Below are 20127 nucleotides of genomic sequence, written 5' to 3' on the forward strand. Positions count from 1 at the left end.
CGTGTATCGTACGACGTTTTTCAGTACAGATGAGCCTCCGAAGTTTTGACCTGGCATATAATGAACCACTTCTCGCACTAGTGCGTAAAAAAAACACCATCTGTACTGAAAAAGAAAGTTACAAATTCAAAACCGAAAGAATTGATTTGGGTCTGTCTTAAAACGAAATTAAACAAGTGGCTCCTTAATAATATGTAATATGTTTTACGAATATATGAAGAATTCTTCGATATGCCACTTACCTTATAATGCTAAGTGATGTAATATCGTCCATTAATTTACATATAGTAGGTACTACTTGATGGATGTGCAATTGTAAATTGATTATTCTTAATATTCAATTTGGTCATCTTTCAGTAGAAAGTTGAAATTCTTTGACGGCAGATAATGAAGTCTTTATGTTGAAACACTGCTTTGAACTTTCGCTTTAAAACATGCACTATGAATACCGTGTACCTTTACTCTTACTCCTTTATAATACAGTTCATTATCGACAGGATAGGTAACCACTTGAACCGTCGCCATAGACCTTTTACGGTTATCAGTCTAAATTATTTATTACTAATGGAACTCTTGAACTTGAGGCACTTCTTTTTTGATGGTAGTAACCTTTCTATTTCCCATACCAATATGGATCCACTTGAGTTTAGTGGGATAGTTTTTTGCGAGCGGTTAAGGGTGACAAACATTTCGTTGGGTATTTGTGTGGTCGGTAAACCAGCTGACTCGTAAAACGTAGAAGACTGTAATTTTATAAAAGTGAATATTGATGTATTAAATCAGAATAAAGTATTTACTTACCTTTGTTTTTCTGCCGGTCCCATGTCACAAGCGTGAAGGAGGTTCTGCTCATTAGTCATTACGAATTCCAAATTTTACTCATACGCTTGCATAGTGTGTGAGATAGGGCGAGAATAAAATATAACTTATTTTCTATAATAATTATTATGCTGTGTAGAATCTTTCACGTCACGTTGCAATGATTGTTTGGCACTTTTGACAGTTTGTTGATTTTATTGATTGTCGACGGCCCGTATCTCCAAAAATGAAATATAACTTTTGGTTCTTACAGAGGTCAAATACAACCTTAACAACGCAAGAGAAAGGTACACGTCATAACCGTAATCGTATTAAATCGGAGTTTAAGTTTAACACTTTTCTGTGTTAAAACTGTAGTGCAGCCCTCGTGGAAATGTAATAGGTAGGTACCTAAATAAATAACATTCATCTCACAATTTAGCAATAGTAGGTGTAAAGACGACTGACAAAAATTTTAATGGTGAACAAGTCAAGAAGAATAAGTTTATCTTTGTTATACCGAAGTAGTTTGAGAAGTCTTGTGTAATCAATCACTGCACTCTTTTTTCCACTGACCAGCTAAAAAGCTACTAAGTAACCCAAAGATTTAACCCCATCAATCGTCGTACTCTGTACCCCGCAATCATCCATCAAGACCATCATTGGGAAACAACATTATTGGATTAAAACTCGCAAGTCACGTCACCTAGAGACAGACCACCTCAACTCAACTAATAGACGGAACATTCAAACCAACTCAAAGTCACCAATGTTCTGTAGTAATTTCGTATGTGATCGCCAGTTCTGTCAACTTTTACATTCAGTACCAGAACCTGGGCTGTTGTACTACGTAATGTTGCAAAATATTACTCAATTGCGCAGCTCAAATCTTGATATTTTATCAGTGAAATTGTACATACATGAATGTCTAGTGACAACGCTCTTTGTAAAGTCTGCCCAGTGTGCGTAGCCGAATCACAAATGCTCACGAAACGCTCACAATAATATCTATTTCGTAGCTAATCTATCTTTGTCGCTCTTGCGTATTAGCGTGACAAAGCCAGACAACATTTCTGCAGCGTTTCGGTGGTGTTTCGCATCGCAGAAATGACATTTGGCTACGGGGCCTGAAATATATGACAACGCGCCGTGTTCCGGAATTTTAATTAGAACTATTTATCTTCATTAGTGAAGTATTGAACTGTCACCGCATACTTCAGCATAACAGCGCCCTCTTGAAAATAGTCGTATACAGCGCGTAAACGTAATAAGGGCGATAAATGAAACCAGGCATATAATTCAATATTGTTATCATTAATTAAGAGGTGTTTTCGAGTTACTCTTAATTTTCACCCCATAGAGAATTTTTGAAAAAATTCCCAGCAGCAATGTACTGTAAACGTGGTTGCGATGACAATCAATGACAACTGTCAACGAGCGTTTAACGAGAGTCTGTTTGCATTACGTTGCGGGCCGAATTAATTTGTATGGATAAAAAAATATTTCAATTTTAAGTAAAAGTTATCTAATTCCATTTTTAGGGTTCCGTAGTCAACTAGGAACCCTTATAGTTTCGCCATGTCTGTCTGTCCGTCCGTCCGTCCGTCCGTCCGTCCGCCCGTCCGTCCGCGGATAATCTCAGTAACCGTAAGCACTAGAAAGCTGAAATTTGGTACCAATATGTATATCAATCACGCCAACAAAGTGCAGAAATAAAAAGTGGAATAATGTTTTATTAGGGTACCCCCCTTACATGTAAAGTGGGGGCTGATATTTTTTTTCATTCCAACCCCAACGTGTGATATATTGTTGGATAGGTATTTAAAAATGAATAAGGGTTTCCTAAGATCGTTTTTTGATAATATTAATATTTTCGGAAATAATCACTCCTAAAGGAAAAAAAAGTGCGTCCCCCCCCCCTCTAACTTTTGAACCATATGTTTAAAAAATGTGAAAAAAATTACAAAAGTAGAACTTTATAAAGACTTTCTAGGAAAATTATTTCGAACTTGATAGGTTCATTACTTTTTGAGAAAAATACGAAAAACTACGGAACCCTACACTGAGCGTGGCCCGACACGCTCTTGGCCGGTTTTTTATGTCCTATACTCACCACCAGTAAGAGGTTCGCCCGTATTAGGTTTACACCCTGTATTTGTGTTCAGGTTTGAAACGCGTCATAGTGCGTTATCTGTGTAGTCTGTGCCCAGAGATGACGCAGCAATAACTAAATAGCCCATCTTTCAATTACGTCCAAACACGGCTATTAAGCTTTTATAAAACGTTTAGTGACAAAACATGTCACGATTTGTGTCTTTTTAATCCTAATTCACCAATCATATTTTTTATCGACGAGTCGTCAACGTTTCGAGTTCGACTTTGACGTGTTGTTATTTAATTATAATCTCTTTGGGTGTTTGTTTTGTTGTTGATAAAAAATGGTTTATTTTACTTAGCTTACTGGCAGGTTAATGTGCTTTCGGATGAAAAAAATATGTCGTAATGACTGTAACGGTTATGATAATTTATTTGCTTAGTTTGTACTTAATATTAGGTTTTTAATTAGTGTGTTTAAATCATACTTCAATATTCACACAAAAAAAAATACTTCAACATTCACGCCTCTACCTATAAGCCATAATAGACTTATAGTTTGCTCATAGTAAGCAATACCTACCAATTCACATAGCCCAAGAATCGCCCATCTCTCCGAAGGTGACAAGTATAGCTAGTGCTACCCTGAGTTCAGAAATCTTTAACGAGAAAGTGACAGAAAGTAACAGACAAAGTGAACATCACCCCTAAATTTAATACGTTTTCCAAGACGTATTCGTTATGGAGTAAATATTTTAACTCATGATAGTGGTATATACAGTTCTAAAATACGCAGGCTACAGGTTAAGGTTTTTAGGGCAAGCCCCCAGGGCCCACATAGTAAATTGCTTATACCGTGCTGCAGCTATACCAATGAGACTGTAAAGGATAGGACCTTAAGGACTCTTTTTGTATAAAGCACACAAGAGAAGCTTTATCCTTTCCTTAGGATTTAGATAAAAAGTGAAAAGAGCGTGACGAGAAATGCGGAGACGAAACCCGATCGTTTCGGTCATTATGGTTATTATTTTATTGCTTTATTATGATATTAACTCACCGCTACACATTACGAAAACAATCAGAAGAACGTTATTTTCAAACTCAAACAAAGGACCATATAATACGGGCCGGACAAAGTCCATACAAAAAAGCGTACCCCTGAAATTTATGAACCTTTTAGGCTTAAAACTAGATGGCGCTGTTTCGCAGCCTGGAAGTGGCCACAATCATATTATTTTCCCGAAATATTTTTGCGTGTTTTATTTTTTATAAGAACAAACGACATGCTTCTTTATTTTAACATCATGATATCACTTCAGTACACTTTTTGGAAAAAAAATTGTAGGCCTCATCAGTGTAGTCATAATAGTATTTAATAGGTGGCGCTAAAAAATGAGGTAAGTACGATACTTAGTATGGAGACTGTAAATCCTAAGTATATAAATTATCCTTGCTCAAACACAGGCTCACCTTCAGCTAAATGATGAGTTCAAAAAAAATACATATTATTTTACATGAAATCCTTGCCTCTTCGGCAGCGGTCCTTTGTAAATAGCATTTATTTATTTATTTGCATGTTGAAAATATTCAGTGTGCCCTTAGTAAAATTATTTACCATTTTAAGTAATATTAATTCATTTTAATGTTATTGGTATAATGTACTAAAATTTTGGTTGGATATTACGATAAATAGGTTCAAAAAGTAAATTCTGAGGGAGTGACTAATGTTTCGACTTTCGAGAGCTCAGAATCTATCTGTTTAACCAAATGGAAACCAAAGGAATATCTGAAGAGGACGAAAGCTTTAAAAAAACGATGGTAAAATTGTAATCGTTTGTAGATAAATGACAAAAGTTCTTAGTTTTTTTAAGCCGTTTGACACAAACCGATAAATAAGAAAATTACGGCTACCGGACTTCATATTGGTCACGGGTGACTACCGCATATCGCATTTGTAGATTACCTCGTATAGACATCGCATTGAGAAGCGTTTACACATGGACTCGCAGCCTAGTCAGATAAAGGCTAATATACAAGCACATGTAAACTACCTGCATCCCCTGGTGCCTCATCAAAATCATCAGACGCTTAGGTATTTCAACTCGAATGTACCAAACATTTTTACTATTTTATTTATTTATTTATTTAATTACTGCAGTGGAGACGGCGGGCTGCTGGGGTGCCGACGCAAAAGAGTTTGTGCGCGACATAGGCCGCAGATTACGGCAAAAAGGAGAGGGCCCCCGCTCTGAATCGTTTTTGGTGCAAAAGTTATCCATAACCATCCAAAGGGGTAACGCCATAAGTATTATGGGTACTTTTGCGCCAGAAACGATAAGGAGCGGGGTTTAATAGTTAATTTATTTGTAAATATTTATTTTAAGTTACCTTTTATTAAAATGTTGTATTTTCTTTAATTACTTATTTATTTATAACAAGAAGTACAACATAATGACTATGCTAACAAAACTTGGTTTGTTTGACTGACTGACTAGAACAACCTACTCGTATGATTCTTTATTTAAGACTTTCAATCGTTTGATATGTATGAGTATTGTTCTAGGGCTAAATTAAAAACTAAATTAAAAAATGTGAGAAATTTCGTACACACCATATAGGGTATGCAAAAACCGGTTAACTTAAAAAACCGGTTAATAACCGAGACTTTTCCTTCAAAACCGGTTAACCGGCTATTAACCGGTTTTGAGGATTTTTAGTAAATGGCCGTACTACGCAATAATTACCATTACCTTTAAGAATTCTGATGTTGATGACATCGTAGAAGGTGCAGATGCAGATCATTTTTATCCAGTTTTTGGGAATTTTGTAAAATGCGGAAATTGCTAAAAAAGGCTTTTGTGGTTTGAATGTGATTCATCAGTTTTGCGTTTTCTATATTCCCATTACGAATTGAACGGAATAAACGTAAACAAACTGCTGTCACTGTCAAAGTAACACGTGCAGCTCAAGTCAGGGGTTCTCTAAGTAAGGGCCGACCGGAAAACAAATAACTTTCAACCAGTTATTAAGTACACATTTAAAATCGTGAATCGATCGAACACGATGACTGTTATATTATGTTATGATCCCACGCAAGCCAAAATAAAAATCAGTCCAAAATTGTCGAACTTTTGTCATATCAGATACAAAAACCAATAATTAAATTTATAATCAGCTTATTATGCACAGGCTAATTAAAACCTTCTTCAAATACGAGTTGAGGACCGTTTTAATTAGCCATTAAAATTCACTACCACCTAGTCTCGAAAGTTGCTGAAAAATAATGTTTAGCGGCCCGCTATTTGGTCGCCCAGGTACATTTACACAGTGATACCAGTGCAATAAATAAACTACCCCTCAGAAACGGCTTTTTAATTTCAATAAATATACCAAAACGTTTTGTGTTAAAATTTATTTTCGTTTAAACAGAGTCATTATTTAGGTAATGGAATATGTAAAGATTTTTAATAAACTTGTAAAATATCGGCAATTTTAATACCTCGAATGGTGTAATTTTTTTATAGCACCGGCCACACCTTTGTTTACAATAATTCCGGCTAATTCAAAATAGGAATACAGGCATGTCGCAAAGGTTTACAGCTACCAGAGCCCCTAGCAATACAAGCAATTGATGTAAGAAAACCAAGATCTCCATTTTACCTTTCTTTTAAAAAATATAGTTTGAAATATACGGTAGACGCCGGTTACAACGACGCTCAAGGGACCGCTGATATTACGTCGTACTAACCGAATGTCGTACAAAACGAATTTCATTTCTTTTAATTAAAAGTAATATCTACATCTCTATTACTAAAATATTTCAATCAATAGGTTTATTTACAGGGTATTATTATCATAGTATTAATACCTTATTTTATTGTGACTTGTTTAGTTAGAAAAAGTCATTTTTAGTATGCGTGCTTGCTCATCATTTGTAGGTAAAGCTAGTTTATACGCAATCGAAAAATACAAATTGGGTTCTATTTAGCTTATAAGATTGGACCTGAGGCGAACAAATTGTTAAAATTTTAAAAGCTAAAAGTTACATGGCCACAATGTAATCTTGCTACTTGTTGTAGGCAAGACAGGGGGCCGTGCTCGGGTGGAAGTAGCTTTGTTTCCTCAATTTACTAGTAAAACTAAAAACGTTGTCGCTCGTCGTTGCAACCGGACTTGACGGACGGATTCTGTGTAAAATGTGTCGTGAAAGGCGGCTGGTCGTTAAAATCGGAGTCGTAATAAACGGATGTACTTTCATACTATCACATACGAAAACCAAATAAATACCTGTGCTTATGTCGTTGTAAGAGGTTAATTGAGTTAGACTCGGGACTAATTTTTAAAATAAAATCATTACAGATAATAATGTTGTCAATGAAAAGTAATGAATAAATCTTTATTATTACAAAACATTAAATAATTACGTATTTTTGAACCTTTTTATGCCTAATTTTCCAAATTTTGAGAAATAAATACAGTTTCGGTTATTAACCGGTTAGAGACTATAAAAACCGGTTTTTAACATAGGCCAAAAAGTCTCGGTTAACCGGTTTTTCGGTTAACCGGTTAACCGGTTTGCACACCCTAACACCATACCTACCGTCTATAATGTTAAATTTGTATGAAAACGCTTAAATGCTCGGTGACCACGAGTCGTCGTATCACCTTCATCTAGTAGGTGGATGTCTGTGATCATGTGTAATCAAGAAAACGTATAAATCACACTTTAGGTCCCTTTACGAGTTTAAAGCCGATTTGTGAGGACGAGGACGTACCGAAGATTAAACCAAGGATTTCTAAGTTAACATAATAATCGTGTCGCTGACAAATCCTGAATAATAGGAAATTATAATCAGAAGCAATACGGAGGAAGTAAAAACATATATTATTCATACAAAATAAGTAGTTGCTTGGAGTCTGCTATCAATTGCGTTTAAACAAAAAGTTTCTGAAAATATACTCGTAGTTAGAAAGGGAAAGGGAAAGAAACTTTCCTTTTATAAATGCAAAATTTAGAATCGCCACAAAAGTTAGGAAAATCTTCAATTATCAATTTTAAAAGCGTTTATCTTGTAAGTACGTGTATTCTAATGCATACTAATTCTACTTGTAACTACTATATACTTTGATGGGAACGTTTATATGCTCATTACGTGCTCAATTATCCCTTAGACATCTAGGAACTGATTTAAATTTTAAAAGCTTCCTGCGCGGATCCTGATATTCCTGATATCAAATATCAAACAACGCATAACATTAGCTTTTATAAAACCACTATAATGCGATCTCTAATGAGCAAAGTTGTTATATTTATCTACAGGTAGAGGCCGATCCGATATCGGATGTAGGAAGGATTTCGATAGAAAAAATCCAAGATGGCGCCTGTAATTTAAGGGAAATCGGCCTTACATCCGATATCGGATCGGGTAATGTGAAAACGGACTTAGGGTCTCCTCAAATTTATCGACGCGGAATCGGCTTTCGACGACCAAAAATCGCGTAAGCGTCTTCACTACTCTCTTCTCTACTAACGAGCGATTTTTGGTCGGCTAGTGCCGATTAGGTTTGGGGAGACCCCTGAATAAGCACACAGGTTTCTGTCCAATAACGCGAGATTATATTATGTTTATAATCAAATCGATTGTATCGCTGATAAATTGACCAATTTGATCCTAAGATAATTGCTTACCTTACGTAATCATAGTTTACAAAAATACGATGCTGAGGTTTTGGGATGGAGTAATCAGCTGAGTCCAGATTAGAGCGCCAATTATATTATTATGCTGTTTTTGTGCCCATGAAAGTGAGATTTTTTATTGACAATCAATATTTATGTTACCTACGTTGGTATATAATATTGATAATATAATACTTTCAATTTTTGCTAACTAGATTTTGCTTGTCCAAATCCATCATCAATCAATTGGGATTCCCAAAAACTTGGGGTTAGCGCAAGCATCTTTTTCTTCCATACCTCTCTATCCGACGTCTCACACTGTCCATGCACCTGTTCTCCGGTTGCTCCTTCCACATTTATTTTAGGTATATTATCATCATAATGCAGCGTCGACCTTGTCATATAAAGTAGTCAATCACGTAAAATCGATCGGCCATAACGTCTTTATTGTTAAAACATACGGGTAATTATTATAAAGGTATACGTTACAGTTATATGCCGAGGTTACCGCGGTAACTGAAGCCGGTGGGAAATAATAAACTAGATACGGTCGCGTTACTCTCGTGTGAGTGTTGCCTGTAACGTCATCCAAGCGACTAGCACTTGAGTTTGTCCACTTCTTTTCCTAGTGCTTTGGAACTTACATTGACCCTAAAGTTCAATTATCTAAGTTCATTGAAAGATATTCGGCGTTATGACATACGAATATACAGAAGAGTAGGTACATGAAATTGTATGTTTCAGTGCTCTGTATACCCCGTTTGGGAATTCAGACGTGAGTCTATGTGAGTATATTCGAACGCGTTTTATTTTTCAAGAATTACTTAAATAAAAATAATTGTTAGTCTATTGGTATGTAGTTTTTTTTTTTTGAAGTTGATAGTAATGATAAATTGCACTGACTTTATTTATATTACTGTAAGTATGACAACAATGTTTTTCTTTCGCTAGGTACTTTTTTTAGTGAGCTACAGGAAAAAATAAGAGAGCTCTAAAAACACTTTCGAAAAAAATTCGTACGTCTTTATTATACAAATATCGAATACAATATTGAACAGAAAAAAAATAACTCAAACTGTTTCAATAAAGTACATACTAAAATGCGGTCAACATTACATGTAATTTAATTCTAAATTACGAGCGGTTATTTCAGTCCGCCATTTCCGATCCGATCGATAATTTAACAAAATCGGGTTAATTCCTGGATCAGTTGCGCAAACGCACATACATAGCACATTTATTCTGGACCGCTGTTACTATAGCTTAGCGAGCGAATAATGTTATTTTCATAGTATTTGCATTTTGGCAGATCAGATATTGATTTTTCTTCTATGATTTTCAACTAAGGAAAGGACGTTTACCGCGAAGAACTTCGTACCCGCTTGAAGTTCTTTCTGTCATTTCTGTTCTGTATGAAGTTCGGTTACTTTAAGATGCTACAGGAGCGAAAATGCTAAAACAGAAAAGAGCCCCACTTTCGATTTGGGAATTTTTGTTAAATATATTAGTAGATTTATCGAAAAAGAACAACTCAGTTAAAAGATATTGTAAAAAAATCTTTAAAATCGAGGTTCCGCTCTCGACTGTTTCCCCCTTCAAAACTTAATCAATCGTAACGAAATTTGAGAATCTGAATAACAATGAAATGAATGTCTGTGTCAGACCGTTTACTTTTTTGACTAATTGTTACCAATTTTGAATACCATACCTTTTTTTGCGCCATAATCAATAAGACCGTTATTGGAAATTTTTGATGGAATCTAGCGTCTTTAAAAATAAGAATATCAAAAAAATCAAAACGGTCCGCCACAGATAAAAATAATAATAATCTGTGTTGAAAGAATCATTGCTCTATTTTCAAAAACCAGGGAGGGTTTGTATGGAGAATTGACCCCTCCTGTATCGTCTTAAAGCAAAGACTAATCGTATATTTCCACTATTTCGTATCATAAAAATTGTCAGCCTCAATTTGTCAATTAACCAACCAGCCATAATTAAATGTAAAATGAAAAGAAATATTTATTGATATCAATAGTTACATGTCTAAAATAAACTCGGTATGTATTTTCTTGAATTTTATTCATGCTAGTTCGAGAATACAGTATTACATAGTTTGACAGCTCATTTGTTTTGCCGACCGTACCACGTGTTTACGGCAATGGGAAATGTTTATTATAACACTTGTACGGTCCGAGCATAAATAGAAAGGCACGTGCGTGTACTACATTTTTGGGACTGTAAAATGTGCAGTGGAATTTAAACCTGCTTTCACTGTGTAGAAAAAATATCGCGGTTTTATTATGATTGACGATAATATAGTTAACAAAAAATACCTAAGGCCCCCAAACACTTAACTGAGCATTTCTTTTTTTTTTTGTCACTTTTATGAAGTGTGATATTTTTGAAAACAAAATGCTATTTCTACTCAGAATTACTAGCTCTTTCAATACAAGTAGTTAAAAAAATTGTCCCATACGATTTTTTCTTATTTTGTTAACATTTTCCGTACATTTTGTATGGGGTAACAAAAGAGACAAGTAACAAAAATGTACGGAAATTATGGGACACTTTGTCTCCCAGTGAGATTGAAAGTACTCGTGATTCTGAGTACAATTGACCTAAAATTCCCTAAAACAAACAAAAATTTTTATTGGCAAAAAAAAAAAGAAATGCTCAACTCAAGGTTAGTGGGCTGTCATCTGTCAAATTCCATATAAAATGGTGGGTTAACCCAAGGGTGCATTTTCGTTGGTGCAAGTGGCCCGATTAAGAAGATTATAGGAAATATGCACACAGGAATTTCCTTTTGATATAAATGTATAAAGTCTACCTACACCTTATCGTAACCTGTTTAATTCCTGGTTAATTCCTGGATCAGTTGCGCAAACGCACATACATAGCACATTTATTCTGGACCGCTGTTACTATAGCTTAGCGAGCGAATAATGTTATTTTCATAGTATTTGCATTTTGGCAGATCAGATATTGATTTTTCTTCTATGATTTTCAACTAAGGAAAGGACGTTTACCGCGAAGAACTTCGTACCCGCTTGAAGTTCTTTCTGTCATTTCTGTTCTGTATGAAGTTCGGTTACTTTAAGATGCTACAGGAGCGAAAATGCTAAAACAGAAAAGAGCCCCACTTTCGATTTGGGAATTTTTGTTAAATATATTAGTAGATTTATCGAAAAAGAACAACTCAGTTAAAAGATATTGTAAAAAAATCTTTAAAATCGAGGTTCCGCTCTCGACTGTTTCCCCCTTCAAAACTTAATCAATCGTAACGAAATTTGAGAATCTGAATAACAATGAAATGAATGTCTGTGTCAGACCGTTTACTTTTTTGACTAATTGTTACCAATTTTGAATACCATACCTTTTTTTGCGCCATAATCAATAAGACCGTTATTGGAAATTTTTGATGGAATCTAGCGTCTTTAAAAATAAGAATATCAAAAAAATCAAAACGGTCCGCCACAGATAAAAATAATAATAATCTGTGTTGAAAGAATCATTGCTCTATTTTCAAAAACCAGGGAGGGTTTGTATGGAGAATTGACCCCTCCTGTATCGTCTTAAAGCAAAGACTAATCGTATATTTCCACTATTTCGTATCATAAAAATTGTCAGCCTCAATTTGTCAATTAACCAACCAGCCATAATTAAATGTAAAATGAAAAGAAATATTTATTGATATCAATAGTTACATGTCTAAAATAAACTCGGTATGTATTTTCTTGAATTTTATTCATGCTAGTTCGAGAATACAGTATTACATAGTTTGACAGCTCATTTGTTTTGCCGACCGTACCACGTGTTTACGGCAATGGGAAATGTTTATTATAACACTTGTACGGTCCGAGCATAAATAGAAAGGCACGTGCGTGTACTACATTTTTGGGACTGTAAAATGTGCAGTGGAATTTAAACCTGCTTTCACTGTGTAGAAAAAATATCGCGGTTTTATTATGATTGACGATAATATAGTTAACAAAAAATACCTAAGGCCCCCAAACACTTAACTGAGCATTTCTTTTTTTTTTTGTCACTTTTATGAAGTGTGATATTTTTGAAAACAAAATGCTATTTCTACTCAGAATTACTAGCTCTTTCAATACAAGTAGTTAAAAAAATTGTCCCATACGATTTTTTCTTATTTTGTTAACATTTTCCGTACATTTTGTATGGGGTAACAAAAGAGACAAGTAACAAAAATGTACGGAAATTATGGGACACTTTGTCTCCCAGTGAGATTGAAAGTACTCGTGATTCTGAGTACAATTGACCTAAAATTCCCTAAAACAAACAAAAATTTTTATTGGCAAAAAAAAAAAAAGAAATGCTCAACTCAAGGTTAGTGGGCTGTCATCTGTCAAATTCCATATAAAATGGTGGGTTAACCCAAGGGTGCATTTTCGTTGGTGCAAGTGGCCCGATTAAGAAGATTATAGGAAATATGCACACAGGAATTTCCTTTTGATATAAATGTATAAAGTCTACCTACACCTTATCGTAACCAACAGTTTTTAAAATACATTTAGCTCTAGTTAGCTTCGTTAAGAGTTAAACACATAAATTATTTAAAAGCCGATTTTAATAAAGTAATCAATAAATTTGATTGATATGCTACCCAATATATGTACCTACTTACCTACACCTACACTATGCAAAGACCGATCTTATGTATATGTGAGCAGTGCCTTACTAAATAATATTTTGTTCCTTATGATTTTCACGATCAACATTCTCATTCAAATAATTATCTAATGACTTGCTTTGTTAAAACACCAAAAAATTACATGCCTAAACCGTCTGGATATATGTAGGTATCAATATCAATACACAGTTGACTCTCTGCCATTTCTGAGTACAACGCCTTGAGACCGCAATTTCACGCCTTGAAAGGTCAATGTTTTTAGTGCCATAAATCATGGACTGAGAAGTCATTTTTAAGCTGGAGTAACATTGGCTTTAAAAATGAATTACTTTTTAAAAATTCCACTGAAAGCCGTGAGGATATTTACAAACATGAGATGTTTTTAAAGATCTTTTATTGATTCTTACGAGTAATACCTTTATTAATCTCGAACTACATGGATGTCTGTCATAAAGAAAGATCTAAAGAATTCCAACACGAACACAGAGACGACCCAGAAAAGACCACTCTGGAGACTTAGGACTAGGAGAGCCGACCCCAAATAGAGATGGGACTAAGGCTTGAAGCAGAAGAGACATCTTAGTCTGCTGAAAACTTTCATAATCGACTTTAACCGTAAGCCGTAACAGATAAATGTATCGAAATAATTGATAAAATGGTCATAATCAATAAAAGACCCAACATTTCATGATTAATCAAGTATAGACAAAAGCCCCGTTTGCAATTTCAGTTCTTTTAATATCAGAAGAGTTCCTAATTTCGTCATTGTTCATCAGCTTTCGTATTACCTACCTATTGTACCTATTGTATGTAAATTAATTACCTACCTGGATGATTAGAGTAACTCTGCATGTACTCTCCAGTTGTACGTTACGAGTGGTGACACTGTTGACAGGGACCTCCAATGACTTTCATATTCATTGTCAAAGCCTAAAGTTCAAATCGGTTGTACGCTTCCAATTATCATAATCATACATATAATTAAAGATATTCCCAGTAGCGTCATGTCATTAGCAAGAGGCATGTCACTGACGTGGTGGAATGTGGTCCCAGGCATGTCGTTAACACTATCTAGCAACTTAGAGAAATGTAAGTTTTGCTTCCTTGTTTCTTCCTACCGTTTTACTGGATTCTTGGACTGTTATTTCGTTATTACCGGTAACTGGATTTTTAGAAGGTCATTATGTTATTTTATTATCACACAATGTTCTTCTTGCTCTTCGTATACTTTCGTCCAACTAATCAATTTCATTGAGGTACGGATTCCCGCTATTAAATTGACATTTATTTGATTGGTGGAGTTTTAAGTTTGCTGTCAGATAAACCTGACGCCTGGCGAAAAAACTATTGAGAGTTTCCAGAGTCTCCTTAGTGACATTGGAAAGATATCACATGTTTTGTCCTATAATAATGCAAATCTGAATTGGCCTCCTACACTTAGAACAACACAAAACTTAGAACCACGAATCGATTATCCACTTAAAGCAAGCCAATCTCACAGCTATGCCTCCAACCATTGTGCTACAAACAAAACAGTTCATTGTTGAACTTTGTCGCAATCCTACAATGGTACAGTGAAAGGAATCTACTAATGAATCATTGTAATACGAAATCTTAATGAAATTATAAGGAAATTGGATAATTGATACTTTCCGTGAGCTCATTTTAGTTGGTAATTATTTCCCCGTTTGGCGTAAGTTTATTTCTGTTTCTAACGCCAATGAGCTAATGGTTATACAATTGTTCATTCAACGGTAGCATGTTTATTGGAGCCTAAAATATTACAATAGCCCATATAGTTTTAGTATTGACTTATTCTGAAAGGAACAATGATATATTTTAACGACGGGTAAAAGACAAAGCAACCATCTTAGGGTTTCCGCAATATCCTTTCATCAATGCAAAACCAGAATCCAGTGACTGTTATTGCGTAATTCTAAGCTTATTTTATTTACGAGACCACAATCTTACCGATATGTAAAAGTCGAAAATCTTAATAACTATTTTTCTCAAACTCTTCCGCTTACACTGTTTGGTTCAATATTCATCGACCACAATTTAAATACCATTTTTAACAATTACGATAATTTTGAAAGAATTAGGGGTACATAGAAAGATTTTCTCAAAATGTAAACTATTCTCCTTTATTGTATGTACGAGTATTTTTTTTTTTCTTCTGTCTGCTACCTTCTGTGAATCTTTCTCATTTGATGGTCTCATCGGAAGATCAGCGCTGGTAGTCACCAACGACACGCTGAGATGAAGCCATTCCGTGGCACCTCATTCCTTTCTCTTTGTTATAATGTGTAATTTGTCTTTCCTGTGGTGACGAATAATGTATGTATTCTATTCCATTTCAGTGATGATGAAGACACGTGACCGTCCCTCATCAAGCGTTCGGTGATGGCGACTGGAATGGCGGCCGCGTACCGCGAGGAGCTGCGGCCGCAGCATTCGCGGGACAACTCGCGGGATTCCGGGATTTTTCATACTACGAAGGGGTTGTGGAATGCCCCGGGGGAGAATAACTGCTTCTTGAATAGCGCTGTGCAGGTGAGTCTCTATACTTTGTAACTTTAAGCATTGTTGTGTAATTTGTGGACCACTTAAGGCAGATTGACAGGTCTGCTGAATGTTTTTAGAATTCGCAACAATCGGTATGGTGGTAAGAATTCACAACTTAGCGGAAACAACTCGCACGACTCTGGCAACTTGCATGCTACATTCCTACGAAAGGGATGTGGAAATTGAAATTAGTGCTAGTATTTAACCTCTTTATCACCCAAAAGCTAGGCTATGTCATTTTCGCAATGACACAGATGTCAAATGACAACTTGACAAACAACCTGTGTCATCATATTTATTCGCTTAACAACTTACATGTATAGGAAAGTTGATTTATTGTAAAGAAAAACAATAAAGAGTGTATCTTCTGAAGTACGGAATACGGAAAAACTATCAGCAGCGGCACATGGGCCAGCAGTAAAAAAACGGTAAGCCCGCCGACGCCACCATTTATTATTTTTTGAATCGGGAATGAGTAGCAAATCAACATTTATGTACACTCCTAAAGTTGTAGTCCAATACAGCTCTTTTACACAAATAGTCCAGTTAAAATTATAACTAAGTTGACTTGCGCAAAAACTTACACGAAAATGATGGAACGCTTCAAATAGGGAAAAATTCTCAAATGCTGTACGCTGTGTATGGCCTATTATATTGTCTTCACCTTCAGTAGTATTTGTTCCCACCAGTTAAAATTAGCAGCCATGTTCGTATTGTGGGTTATACTGTTATCATTTAATGTTAATGGCCTGGTCAAAAAACTTGCTGTAGTGTCAATAGCTTTTTAGGGCGATGTCCGGAAAACTGAAAGGATACGTACACATACTACGACTGTTCATACTAACGTAACGAGCGACTTTTCATAAATTAATTGCGACTCGAAAAACTTTTGTCCAAAATGTTTGTACCAGTACCTTTAAAATGTTTCCATTAAATTTGATAAAGTGGTCATGATCATGACACCTACTCTAACCTAGATTTCTACGAGTAGGTAGATGGACAGAAAGCAGTACAACAATTTAATTTAATTACAATCTTGATTGGGCAGACACCTCGTCACGAGAGCGGAAATGTGCAAGTATGAATCAGCCAGTCTGAACATTATCTAGAGAAAAGTGTGATATGTAATTACTTACAAGTAAAGTGTCTCCTATTGTCAGTTGTTTAACCTTGTTATGACTTACTTAATACGCCATAAATTTCTGTGCAGGAAACAAATTATATTTTTTATAGGAAGTTTTTTTATACAAAGTCCTTAATATTCTTAATGTTCTTATCCTTTGCTCCCTCGTCTTTCAACACCACAGTAACAAGACTTACGAGTATACGTAAAAATGAAATACCACAAAAAATAAAAAGTTGGTCCAAAATGTTTGCCTACCACTCGCGAAATTCTTTGAGGTGTTGATTAAACAACACGAAAGCCTTAAGCCGCTGGATTCGCAAACTGTTGGCTTTGGTAATGGGTGCGCGTGGGTGGAACTTGTGTTCTCACTTTAAAAGGCGCGTACGTGACCTTACAATGGAAAAAACGGCTAAGCAGCTTATTTTTGACTTAGAGTTATGGTTATAAAATAACCATGGAGCTACTAATCGGCGTCAAAGCGTAAGATCCGGCATATTGAGCTCTTCTCAGGCACATTATGATACGCCGCCGTTTCATGATCTGGCTTAGCGACCACTACCTATATTGTGCATATATCAACATGACGATTTGTCTGCCAACCTTTAGACATATCGGATCATGAAACGCCGCTGCATTTGGTGAACTAACTAGCGAACAGAAGACAAAATTATGTGACGTAACCTAACAAAATTAGATTTAAATATTATAAACTAGAAAAGTCAGACTTTAATAGAGGTAAAAACAACAGGTTCCGAAATCTTGAATATTGTGGCAAAAGTCATTTTGTTATAAATGGCGTCGTATTTTAGATAAGACTTTAAGAGCGCTTTCAAAAAATCTGCTTGCTCGCATTTCGGCGCCGGCGGCGCTGGCGTGCGCCTGTGTGCAGACGCACACTATAACCAGAAGCATAACGATTGTAGCCTGCGGTACAGACATAGCATGCGATCCTCTTCGAACCAACCTTACGTGCGGCTAGAGCGAAAGGGATAGCATTCGTGGTCGGTACCGCCACGCCGTCAGTAGCGTTGCGGACTAACCATTATTGATACTTGCGTAAAAATACCACCATATGTATTACATATTTGCATACATGATTTCGTGCATCAATACTTGACCTTTTAGTTTAATTATTAAACTTATCACAGTTTTTAGAGTTCCGTAGTCAACTAGGAACCCTTATAGTTTCGCCATGTCTGTCTGTCCGTCCGTCTGTCCGTCCGCGGATAATCTCAGTAACCGTAAGCACTAGAAAGCTGAAATTTGGTACCAATATGTATATCAATCACGCCAACAAAGTGCAGAAATAAAAAATGGAAAAAAATGTTTTATTAGGGAACCCCCCCTATATGTAAAGTGGGGGATGATATTTTTTTTTTCATTCCAACCTCAATGTGTGATATATTGTTGGATAGGTATTTAAAAATGAATAAGGGTTTATTAAATCGTTTTTTGATAATATTAATATTTTCTGAAATAATCGCTCCTAAAGGAAAAAAATGTGTGTCCCCCCACTCTAACTTTTTAACCATATATTTAAAAAATATTAAAAAAATCACAAAAGTAGAACTTTATAAACTTTCTAGGAAAACTGTTTTGAACTTGATAGGTTCTGTAGTTTTTGAGAAAAATACGGAAAACTACGGAACCCTACACTCTTGGCCGGTTCTTAAATATTATGTTGTTTTAATTGCATGGAGCACAGGAAGGTCCACATCTATGTATTAGATTTTTGTAAGGAAATACAACTCTACGCTACGCCTACCTGCTTTAATTGACTGGTGACACACTGAGACAGTGGATGAGCCAGAGTATAAAAGAGTGATTACCATCTCTTGTCAAAGATCTTGTTGAGACGAATCAAACGAACCCAAACACGAAGTGGTTACTAGACCTGGTTGATGAGAACTCTTGACTACCATCTGTCTTCATCATCAGATCCTGGGTACCATCTCTTGTCAAAGATCTTGTTGAGACGAATCAAACGAGCCCAAACACGAAGTTGTTTCAAGACCTGGTTGATGAATTCTCTTGACTACCTTCCAGCTTCATCATCAGATCCTGGGTACCATCTCTTGTCAAAGATCTTGTTGAGACGAATCAAACGAGCCCAAACATAAAGGAGTTTCAAGACCTGGTTGTTGAATACTCTTGACTACCTTCCGGCTTCACCATCAGATCCTGGATACCATCTCTTGTCAAAGATCTTGTTGAGACGAATCAAACGAGCCCAAACTCGAAGCGGTTTCAAGACCTGGTTGTTGAATTCTCTTGACTACCTTCCGGCTTCATCATCAGATCCTGGGTACCATCACCTCTTGTCAAAGATCTTGTTGAGGCGAATAAAACGAGCCCAAACACGAAATGGTTTCAAGACCTGGTTGATGAGAACTCATGACTACCATCTGACTTCATCATCAGATCCTGAGTACCATCTATTGTCAAAGATTTTGTTGACACGAGTCATTAACCTAAAATGATAATTATTCAATAATAAATAATACTTACTAAAAATATTAGTCAAGTTAATTAGTTAGTTACCAAAGTCGTCAACCCAAGGATCAAAGTTTTCGGTCGCAGTATACATGCAACAGTGCAGCCAAACATGCACACAAGTGCGGTTTTGGACACGGCGGGTGCCGCACACAATGACAAAATAACTTCGCGATCGTCGAGCCGCGTGCGGAGCGGACTGACATACGTCCTGCCTCTACAAGCTCTGCCGCGGTACTGACATCGCAAGCACGCGTAACCGGTAATAAGGAGGCATTTTTAAAAAATCGTCAAAAATATTAAATTGCAAGTAATAGAAAACTTTTGCATAAAATCTGTTTAAGTAAGCATTGCAGATTATTTTTATATTAAAACTACTTCAAAAACACGTAAGTTTTCGAAGAAATTGACACTTATTCTGAGGTGATTTCTGAAACAAATTGGATTCATCATATCCTCATTTACTCTATTCTAAAGCCTTATAACAAAGAAGTAGTCTCAGAAGATTGTAGTACAGGATATACATAATACAAATTTATCACTTGAAGCATTCAAAACTATCCAAATTTTACAAATTAGACGGACTAAGTCAGCACTTTTTGCGGGTTTTCCTAAACATGCACCAGAAAAAAAATCATAATTAATTAAGTGAGTTAGTTTTCAAAAATCCAGTCTCACAACATGTAAGTTAAGAAGATGTCCTAATCGAATCTTGAA

General features: G+C 35.7%; 1 protein-coding gene across 1 annotated transcript in view; it reads left to right on the forward strand.

The window, feature by feature from the left end:
* Nucleotides 1–20127, forward strand: part of LOC125242546 — a 181460-nt gene that overhangs the window by 27324 nt on the left and 134009 nt on the right. Inside the window, exon 2 of the mRNA XM_048151299.1 lies at nucleotides 15587–15779. Coding sequence (XP_048007256.1) covers nucleotides 15630–15779 — 150 coding nt within the window. The 5' untranslated portion in view covers nucleotides 15587–15629. The remainder of the gene's footprint in view (nucleotides 1–15586; nucleotides 15780–20127) is intronic.

This window comes from Leguminivora glycinivorella, chromosome 3 (genome assembly GCF_023078275.1).
Source record: "Leguminivora glycinivorella isolate SPB_JAAS2020 chromosome 3, LegGlyc_1.1, whole genome shotgun sequence".
NCBI lineage: Eukaryota > Metazoa > Arthropoda > Insecta > Lepidoptera > Tortricidae > Leguminivora > Leguminivora glycinivorella.